Here is a 10821-nt window from a genome sequence, read left to right on the forward strand (position 1 = left end):
ATAGATAGATAGATAGATAGATAGATAGATAGATACTCTAGATAGATAGCACATACAGTGTAATAAAATTAACATGTACATGTCTTTAAATGATCATAGCTTCAGTTAGATTGTTTCCCTCTGCTCACTTCAGGGGAGAAGAGAGGTGCTGCTGGTATTTACTTTATGCTTGTCCCCATAGGTCTGCCTGTGACAATGCTAACCGTAGAGCCACAGAGTCCTGTGTTCACTGGAGAGACTGTCACTTTCAAGTGCACAATATACCATTTTGATGGCTGGACGTATAAGTGGTACAAAGCCCCCAGTTCAAATCCTGTGTTTGAGTCAAATGGAAACACCTTCACCATCAGAGGAGCTGCTGAATCTGATAAGGGCCAGTACTGGTGTCAGGGGGAGAGGAGAGATAGACCCACAATATCATACCCCAGTGGATCAGTGATTCTCAAAGTGATGGGTGAGTGATAAAAAGATAAAGATAAAAATCCTACCACATATTTCTTCCAACCATTTGTTAGTAAATTAGCTGTTTCCAATTAGCACAGATTCTCAGACAGTTAGTTCAGCTAATTAGTGAATATCACCTGTTCACAGGCAGAACTATAGGACTTCTAAGCTGTGTTTGAAATGTTCACTCATTTGTTCACTCATTCACTCACTCACTTACTGACTATATAGTGTTATCTTCATGTGTGTGTTGTGTGTGTGTGTGTGTGTGTGTGTGTGTGTGTGTGTGTGTGTGTGTGTGTGTGTGTGTTAGAGAGAGAGAGAAAGAGAGAGAGAGAGAGGAAGAGAGAGAGTGCACAAGTGCAACCAGAGAACTGATATTTGTAATATGATCTGCTTCAGGTTCTCTGCCCAAACCTACACTCTCTCTCAAGGGCTCTGCACCAGTTCTCACTGGAAACTATGTCTCGCTGACCTGTGAATTGCAGTCTGCTGGGTGGCTCTTCTACTATTACAAAACCACACTGGACTCACAGCATGTTAGTGTGTCTGAAATAAACTCCTACAGCATCAACTCTGTTAAAGTATCTGATGGAGGACAGTACTGGTGCAGAGCTGGGAGAGGAGACCCAGTCTTCTATACTCAATATAGTGATGCATTGTGGGTAAATGTCACTGGTGAGTATTATACTTGCCTGCCTGTCTGTCTGTCTGTCTGTCTGTCTATCTATCTATCTATCTATCTATCTATCTATCTATCTATCTATCTATCTAGTTGTTATTGCCTGCCTGCCTGCCTGCCTGCCTGTCTGTCTGTCTGTCTGTCTGTCTGTCTATCTCTGTCTGTCTGTCTGTCTGTCTATCTATCTATCTCTCTATCTAGTTGTTATTTACACTAACTCTGTGCACATGTACATGTATTTGTATGATATGCCGTTAGAGAGACCAAAAGCTGTTGTGAGTTTGGAGCTTAATTGGACACAAATCTTCCGTGGAGAGACAGTCACCCTACGGTGTAACATCCAGACAGAGGAAAACCATGACTGGGAGTACAGCTGGTACAGGAATGGGATTCTTCGCTCTGTAAATCATCTCTATACTTTCACCGCTACTTATGTATCCAAAGACAACTACACATGCAGGGGACAACAAAAAAACAACCAGATGGAGTCAGACTTTAGTGAAGCTTTTACTTTGAATGTGATTGGTAAGTTTTACTTTTATACAACTTCAACTTTTGATAGGTTCAAAAAGAGTCATTAAAAAAACTATATATATATATATATATATATATATATATATATATATATATATATATATATATATATATATATATCAACTACTATGCAAAAAAATATTTTAAATACAAACTCATATTAGTCACTAACCATAATAGTGTTCTTTCAATAGAAAAACCAAAGCCAGTTCTTAGAGGACCTCCACAGACCTGGCTGACTGAAGGAGACTCAGTGACTCTGAGCTGTGAGGTTAGAGGCTCCACTACAGGCTGGAGATTCCACTGGTACAGATATGTTTCTTTTAGAAACAGATTACCCACTGTTACATATGGAGGCACAACATACTATCTAGAGCTTCTCTCTAATGGTGAGAGAGAAACTGGAGGCTCCTACATTCTCAGCCCTGCTGCTCTTAGACACACAGGGGTTTATGTGTGCAGAGCAGAGAGAGGAGAGCCAGCCTCTCACACAGAGTTCAGCGATCCTCAGCCTCTTTTTATCACAGGTTAGTACAGTCATTAAATAAGTATGTGCTTATCATAATTGCACCATTGTGTATTTGCCCATATATTTTCAAGGGTGTGGCATCAGGGGACTTTTGAGACAAATACAGTGCTTCCATTTGTTCTGATTCCTCAGGTGTTCCTTCAGCCTCCTTGGTGATTAAACCCAATAGAACTCAGCACTTCACAGGTGACTCTCTCTCCCTAAGCTGTGAGGTGCAGGGCAACTCTACTGGATGGAGACTGAGGTGGTTTACCAAGAAACCGGAAATATCACAGTGTCCATATTCGTGGACAGCAGCATCGGGTCCTCGATGTCATACTGTCTTGTACGCATCTGACAGCGGCGTGTACTGGTGTCAGTCAGACAACAGCAAGTACAGTCACATTGTCAACATAACCGTGCACAGTAAGACAACAACATATTTCTTATATTGCATATGTCACGTATCACTGCTTTATATTTTACCCCAGCATCTGAAGGGTTTCTCTACCATGATAACTTGGCAGGGTAAGGTCATGTAGTTTGGGCTCTCTTACTGTATATAATTCATTTAGCCTGATACTGGATATCAAGTGTAGCATTAGTTCCGTCATTGCACTGTAGTCTCTGATGCTCAGCTGATCCTAATTCAAACACAGTTCCCCAATTGAATTAAGGTGGTCTGACAGTTTTTGTCACAAATCAGTCGGATACTGTCATGGCTGGAAAAAAATGCACAGTGTCTGCCTAGCGTAAACTATCATCTGGTTGCACTAAACTATCATCAGCTTGCCAAACAAATACCTCAGCTCCACTTTTGTTTTGTTAGGGTTTTAAATTACCTTAGCCTTTGGTGCATCCATTTATTGTACTGTATGTATGTGTGGAAATTGCAGTAAATCGCAAGAGACAATTTCTGACGTTGAGCACACAAATGTGTGTGTCGTTTATTTTTATAGGAAAAACACTGAAATCAAAAATGGTGCTGTCCAGCAACAAAACAGGCATGGGGCTACACGTCATCACACATTCATAACATTTAAAAAGACCTCGATCCCTGAACAGTCATACTTACATGAAGTAACTACAGACAGAACAAACTGCTGCGTTTAATATGAACGGTGTGTAGAACCACACTTAATAACAAAGGTAAATTATGCCTGTCACATTCACTACACACGTCCCCCCAGAATTCACCATATCAGAAGTTAATCAACAGTTAACAGGGAGGTGGGCGTATTAACCGTCCACAACGGCTGTGCTGTACCGGAGGTTGATGAGACCCAACTGCGGCAGGTGTCCCGTCATGACACGGGTGTGGGGCATGGAGTGTGGGAGGCTTGGGAGAGGCTTGGGGTGGGGGCAGAGCTGGAGGCCGTCCGCGTCGTGGGGGCTGGGCCAGGTCAACGGGCCTAGCCACATCCAAGTGAGCCGGTTTGAGGTGGTCAATGGAGAGGCGCTCCAGTTTGCCGCCCAAAACACGGAATGGCTTGTTAGCTCACATTAACAGTGTAGATGCGGGCTTGTTTTTCGCACAACCGGAAATAGTCTCCCTGACATAGGATATGCTTTTGTGAAATTTTATAAAATATATAGAGAACGAAAAAAAAAAAATGTTATTAACCGGTTTTGTGGATTTCAGAATAACGTTTCTGTTCCGGAACAGTTGAAGACCATTTTGTTTTCGTTTCCGTTTCCGCTCCTCGTAAAATTCCGTAAAATTCCGTGCGTTTTCGGTTTTCGTTTTCATTCCTTGAACCGGTTCGGAGCCCTGGTAGGGACAGGTGCGAAAAGCCTCGCATTGTCCAATAGAGTAGACCGCTGGAGAGTAGCAGACCAAGGAACCGTAGTGCTAGGGACAAAATCCCCTGGGACCCCCAGCGGCTGTCCATAAACAAGTTCGGCGGATGAGGACTGTAGGTCCTCCTTTGGCACGGTCCTGATGCCCAGCATCACCCACGGGAGTTTGTCGACCCAGTTGCTGTCTTTGAGACTGGCACGCAGGGCAGCCTTCATTGACCTATGAAAACGTTCACAGAGTCCGTTAGCCTCCGGGTGATATGCAGTCGTGCGGTGGAGTTTCACTCCGAGGCTCTGTGCGACGGCATTCCACAGCTCAGACGTGAACTGCGCGCCTCAGTCAGAGGAGATATCCGAAGGGGTGCCGAAACGACCAACCCAGGTTCCGATAAATGCCCGTGTCATCTGAACAGTCGCCACTGACGTCAATGGCACAGCCTCAGGCCAGCGGGTGGTCCTGTCAACCATGGTTAACAGGTATGTGACACCGTGAGAGGATGGCAGAGGGCCGACCAGATCTACATTCTCATGGTCAAAACGTCTCTCTGGAACCGGGAACAACTCTAGCGGGGCTTTAGTGTGACGGTGTACTTTGGCCCGTTGGCACTCAACACAGAGGTTAGTTCAGTCCCTAACGTCCTTCTTGAGGCCGTGCCAGACAAACTTTGCTGCAACCAGTCTCTGTGACGCTTTCGAACCTGGGTGGGAGAGACCATGGATGGCATAAAAAATGTGTCGTCTCCATCCTGTGGGAACGATTGGCCGAGGACTGCCTGTGGAGATGTCACACAGGAGCGTGATGCCAGCATCTCCAAACACCACGTCCTCGATCTGCAGCCCTGTAGTTGAGGTCCTCAGGAGTTGCACGTCCGGGTCTGTGGTCTGATCTGTAATCAAAGCCAAGATGGACTACCCCCGCCACAGCCCGTGACAGGCAGTCCACCACGTAGTTGTTCTTACCAGCAACATGTTGCAAGTCCGTAGTGAACTCTGAAATGTAGGACAGATGACTTTGCTGGCGGACGGACCATGTCAGTGGGTTGTGGTCCACAAAAGCAGTGAAATGTCAACCTTCCAGCAAGGAACGAAAATGTCTGATGGCGAGGTAGAGACCAAGCAGCTCCCGGTCGAAAGTGCTGTACTTACGCTCGCTGGGACGCAGCTGATGGCTAAAGAAAGCCAGCGGCTGCCAGGCCCCGCCTACCCACTGCTCGTAGACAGCACCGACAGCGTAGTCCGAGGCGTCCGAATTGATGGCGATAGAGGCTGTTGAAGAAGGATGCGCCAGCATGGTGGCATTTGCTAGGGCTGCCTTAGGTGGCAGCAAATGCCTTGTCCCTGCTCTCTGACCAGTCCACAAGGTGCTTGGGCTTACCTTTCAAGGCCTCGTGCAAGGGCCGCATGAGCTGAGCAGCTCGAGGGATGAAGCGGTGGTAAAAATTCACCATGCTGAGGAACACCTGCAGGGATTTGACAGTGAGCGGGCGTGGGAACTGTGTTACTGCCTCCACCTTTGATGGGAGAGGGACTGCACCGTCCTTAGTGACTCTGTGTCCCAGGAAGTCAACGGTGGAGAGACCAAACTGGCACTTGGCGGGGTTGACAATTAGCCCGTTTCGGCTAAGTCACTCAAAAAGTGTTCGGAGGTGCGCCAGGTGCTGATACTTGTACGTGCTCGCTACGAGGATGTCATCCAGGTACACAAAAAGAAAAGGTAGGTTCCGTAAAACCAGTCCATGAGTCCATGAGGCGTTGAAAAGATTGGGCGGCGTTTTTGAGGCCGAAAGGCATGCGCTCAACTCAAAAAGATAAAACGGCATGATCACGGCTGTTTTGGGAATGTCCAGTGGGTGTACCGGCACCTGATGATATCCCCGGACGAGGTCCACCTTAAAAAAAAATCACCTTACCTGCCAGGTGAGCTGAAAAATCCTGTACGTTCGGGACTGGGTATCGGTCAGGTGTCGTTGCCTCATTAAGCCGCCGGTAGTCGCCACACGGGCGCCACCCAGTTTGGGGACGATGTGGAGGAGTGATGCCCACAGGCTGTCGGATCGACGGACTATACCCAGACATTCCATGTTTGCAAATTCAGCCTTTGCAATGGCAAGCTTGGTCGGGTCGAGGCGCCGAGTATGCGCGTAGACGGGTGGACCAGTAGTGGTGAGATGTTGCTCCACACTATGCTTCACGGCGGATGCAGAGAAAGTGGGCTGAGTGAGCGCTGGGAACTCGGCAAGTAGACGGTGGAAGTCATCTGAGGCTGAGAGCATTCTAGAGAGTCGTATGGAGTCAGTCCCGCTGAGCGTGCACATATAAGAACAAAATGTGACAGCATCAATCAAACGGCGGTTCTTTACATCTACCAACAGTCCATGTGCATACAGAAAATCGGCTCCGAGGAGGGGAACGGCAACCTTTGCTGTAACAAAGTCCCAGCCAAACCGATGTCCTCCGAAACCCAATTCAATGTACCTCGTTCCATACGTGCGGATGGGGCTACCATTGGCAGCTTCCATAGGGGGGCCAGCATACGGTCCATGAGCTCAGACGGTTTGCTGTCACCCAGTCCTTGAAGGGAGAAAAGCCTGCTGGCTCTCTCAGCGTCTGACAGTTCAAAAATGTTCAACAGGTGGGCTTTGAGTGCTATATACTTCTCAATTGCTGGAGGGTTTTTAAGAAGAGACACCACTCTGGATGCTGTTGAATTTCCGAGAGCCGACACAACGTAGTAGTACTTTGTTGTATCTGCGGTGATCTCACACAACGTGATCTGCGCTTCAGTCTGGGCAAACCATGCCGACGCCGACGATTCCCAGAATTCGGGGAGTTTGAGGGTAACAGCGTTCGCGGTCATGGTCGTGTCTCTGGATAAGTCCAGCAGACTAACGTCGGGGTCACCAGTGTGGAAATTGCAGTAAATCGCAAGAGACAATTTCTCATGTTAAGCACACAAATGCGTGTGTCGTTTATTTTCATTGGAAAAACACTGAAATCAAAAATGCCGCTGTCCAGCAACAAAACAGGCATGGGGCTACATGTCATCACACATTCATAACATTTAAAGGGACCTCGATCCCTAAACAGTCATATTTACATGAAGTAACTACAGACAGAACAAAGTGCTGCGTTTAATATGAACGGTGTGTAGAACCACACTTAAAGGGACACCAGGCAACGTTTTTGTGTTAATTACTCATCTTCGTAAGTCGGTATATGGTTAAATGACTCGTTACAGGGCGAATGTAAACTCTCTCGCCCGCCCCTACTGCCTGTAGGAAGAATATCCCGCTTGCAAGTTCAGTGTATCCTACTCGCCGACCGAAGCAGGCAGGCTAACGAAATGCTAGAGATTGTTGCAAACGTGTGTATAATGGCAGAGCCAGCGAAGAAGCAGCGAAAACCCTTGACAGAAGATGCAAAGAAAAGGAAAAGAGCTTCAGACCGAGCGAGGGGGAGTTTCGTAGAGAAAAAGCATCAGGCTTGCCTGGTGTCCCTTTAATAACAAAGGTGAATTATGCCTGTCACATTCACTACACATGCTGCATTGTTTGGTATGTATTGTTTTAAAATTTGTGGTGTTTGCTTTCTTCTGTTGACTGCTGCTGGCTTGCTCTGAGGGGTTGGGGGTTATGGTGCTGTATGGGACAAGCTAACGGTCACTATAGGCCGCACTGAAGCTAACAGTGACTGTAGGCCTTTTATTTAACATGTGCATCCAACTTGTTGTTTATGTTGTGTGTGTTCTATCAGATGGGCCTGTGATCATTGACAGCCCTGCCTACCCAGTGACTGAGGGAGATCCTTTGAGTCTGCGCTGTGTGTATCGCTCTCAGCCAGCTGACTTCCACGCTAATTTCTTTAAAGACAGCTTGCCTTTGAAAAACCATACAAGTGGAGAAATGACCATCACTGCTGTCTCAAGGAAGGATGAGGGCTACTACCAATGTGACAACACACAAGGAATATCACTTATGGCCTATGTTACAGTTAAAGGTAAGGCCTAAAACTCTGAAATTGAAAGAACAGTAAATCTAAGACTATTGAACTTTAATACAACAGTTTGTGGACTGCTGTGACCAATGTAATGCTTCTGTGCCTACAGCCTCATTCTCAGAGCCTGGGTCCTCCCACGTGCTAGTCGCTGTGTCTGTGGTACTGGTGACTCTCTTAATTTTGGTTATCATGCTGGCCCTGCTGTTTTGCTCCAAAAAAGTCAAGGGTAAGAGTGAGGTTGAGAACAAAAACAAAAGACCCCAAAATCACTGCTAGAATAATCACTGCTGGGCAATCCACCTACATTATGTAAACATTCTGTGTGCTATACATCTCTTTGCAGGTTTGCATGATCATACAACTTTGTGAGTTTTCTTTCTTTTGTTGTCTTTGTGACAGTCATTTCACAATTCATGCTATCTGGTACATATTTTCTCTGTATACCGGTAATATCTTCATATTGAATGCCTTTGTCTGCCTGTAGTGCTCATCAAGATCAGAGTCTTAATGACCAAACTCAACACCTGAATCAGCAAGGATGTACTCATCTGGAGAGTGGTCAGTTGATTGAATAAAAAATGATCTGCATGAAATATGTGTTGAACAGAGTGCATCTAGGTACTGTATTTATCAAATTCTTTCTTACAGACATAACACATGTGTATGACACAGTCAACATACAAAATGGAGGAGAAGGTATTACTTTTAGTTTTCATTTGAATTTTGAATTTGAATTCTGTAACTGCTATTCTGACTTTATGTCTGAATTAAACTGAACATGCTCAATATCATTTGTACAACGCTCCAGATGAGGATACAACAGGATCTACAACTGATTTGACATATGCTCAACTTGAACTGAAACCGATCAAAAATAAGCAGAAAATCAACAGTGGTAAGTTAGACTTTTTGTTTTAGAGAAATCCCATTACAAATATTCTCTTTTGCCAAATGTTCTCTTCATTTTTAACAGGAGATGAGGACACAACTAAAGAACATGTGTATTCAGAACTCAAAGCAAAACTAAACTAAACAGTTCAGATGAAACATGTTTAGTTTATCCTGAGTGCCAACACACATGGACTCACTCACTCTCTCTCTCTCTCTCTCTCTCTCTCTCTCTCTCTCTCTCTGTCTTACTCACACACAACACAACCCACCACTGCAACCATAATAATAGCAATAACAAGTGTTAGGAGCTGTTACACTTCATCTAGCTTAAAAATAGATGTATCTCTATTTGTGATGAATCGCACATGTTGATGGCTAAGGGTGGATTTCTCTACGAGTTGTTGAGTACAGTGGATTTTGATTCAGTAAAATCTCCATTCCTTAAAGATGAACATGTGCCCAGTGATGTGATCTACGCTAAGGTTAACATTACAGCAAAGAAGCCAAAAAATAAAGGTATCTCTCTCTCTCTATCTAATATCATTCAGTAGTTCATAATTGCAACAGACTATACAGTTCAGTTGAACTAATTGTGCCAATTACATATTCATTCATAATGTAAAAGATCCCATGTCAATTGAATTACAGGGGAAGATCAGCCACCAAATGGCGATGTGACATACGCTACAGTCAATGTTAAAGCAAAGGAGCTTAGTACAAAAGGTAGGGCTCTTTTTTATTCAGAATTGCACAATGGTGGTATTTTATGGCTAAGTCATAGTGCAATAGTTTTGTGTGAAATGTAGGCTAACTAATATTCAGTTTAATTTAAATTAAACATATTTTAAACAGATCACTGAAGCTGGACCATCGTGTCATTCAGGGTTTGAAAACCAGAAGATTTTGATGAATGTCAGCATTACTTTCAAAAAGTATAAAGTGTGCCGAAATGTAATGCTACCATGCATGTTACTTTAAGAGAAGCCACAAAGTATTGTAAGCACACACACACACTCTCTCTCTCTCTCTCACTCTATCTCTCTCTCTTACACACACACACAAACATACACAAAACTGAATAGTTTTGAGAAAAGGGTGACAGGTAAAAAAAAAAAAATGTGTTTTAGCAATTGTGAAAAACTGTAAAATGCATAACATTCCAAATACACACAGACAGACAGAGAGAGATCTGCAACATTTGAGGCCACAAGTTATAAATTGTGGGAACTGTGAGCTTCAGCTTCCAAACAAAAACAGGAGATTTAGAATATCAATGTATCTTTATCTTTTTATTGGAACATTTCAATGAAGTTTGACAAATGCCATTGACATGGGGGCATTTTGGTCATGATGAATTTCCAACAATGGGGGGGGGCATATGGTTATGAAGGTGATGTTGAAGGTGATGTACAGTATACTGTACTTATCATCTCATGTGTGGGCACCTGCCAAATCATATTTTTTTCATAATAATTGTGATCGCAATAAACATCTTTGAGCAGCTATGACCATTGTCCAATCTGTCTTGATTAAAGCGCTTACCGTTCCTTTTACATGTCAATATCACAAAAAGGTGGACATGAGAAGGGTAATAAAGTTATTTGAGTGATACTAGTTTAACTTTCAGAGTGGTCTAGTACAGGGCACATGTGCAGAATCTGATCACTGTCCTTCAGGGTTTACCTTTACCTTGACGTCTGATGAAATCACAGCAGATCTGTGAAACATTTGTGTTTTTAATCAAAACTCAATAGTTAAACAGGTACATTTATACATAGATGGAAAATAATATATATTAATTGTAACCATAAACATGTTAAGAAATAGCAACAGTTGTGTACAGACAGCCTTTTTGATAATGTCAAAAACTGTGTTGCCTATAAACCACCAGAGTTGGCATGCAAGCCAGTAGTGTCAGACTGGTTGTCTTGTAATACCACGTTGTACCATGTGTGGCACTGTCTTA

General features: G+C 44.1%; 1 protein-coding gene across 1 annotated transcript in view; it reads left to right on the forward strand.

Annotated features, from left to right (window-relative positions):
- Positions 1-10360, forward strand: part of LOC121690226 (basement membrane-specific heparan sulfate proteoglycan core protein-like) — a 33736-nt gene extending 23376 nt beyond the window's left edge. Inside the window, exons 23-36 of the mRNA XM_042070658.1 lie at positions 182-454; positions 847-1122; positions 1385-1651; positions 1855-2187; positions 2322-2594; positions 7722-7964; positions 8074-8190; positions 8308-8329; positions 8449-8522; positions 8613-8660; positions 8773-8859; positions 9303-9371; positions 9504-9578; positions 9708-10360. Coding sequence (XP_041926592.1) covers positions 182-454; positions 847-1122; positions 1385-1651; positions 1855-2187; positions 2322-2594; positions 7722-7964; positions 8074-8190; positions 8308-8329; positions 8449-8522; positions 8613-8660; positions 8773-8859; positions 9303-9371; positions 9504-9578; positions 9708-9715 — 2165 coding nt within the window. The 3' untranslated portion in view covers positions 9716-10360. The remainder of the gene's footprint in view (positions 1-181; positions 455-846; positions 1123-1384; positions 1652-1854; positions 2188-2321; positions 2595-7721; positions 7965-8073; positions 8191-8307; positions 8330-8448; positions 8523-8612; positions 8661-8772; positions 8860-9302; positions 9372-9503; positions 9579-9707) is intronic.
- The last annotated feature ends 461 nt before the right edge of the window (positions 10361-10821 follow it).

The sequence above is a fragment of the Alosa sapidissima genome, chromosome 18, assembly GCF_018492685.1.
Source record: "Alosa sapidissima isolate fAloSap1 chromosome 18, fAloSap1.pri, whole genome shotgun sequence".
NCBI classification, from domain to species: Eukaryota; Metazoa; Chordata; class Actinopteri; order Clupeiformes; family Clupeidae; genus Alosa; species Alosa sapidissima.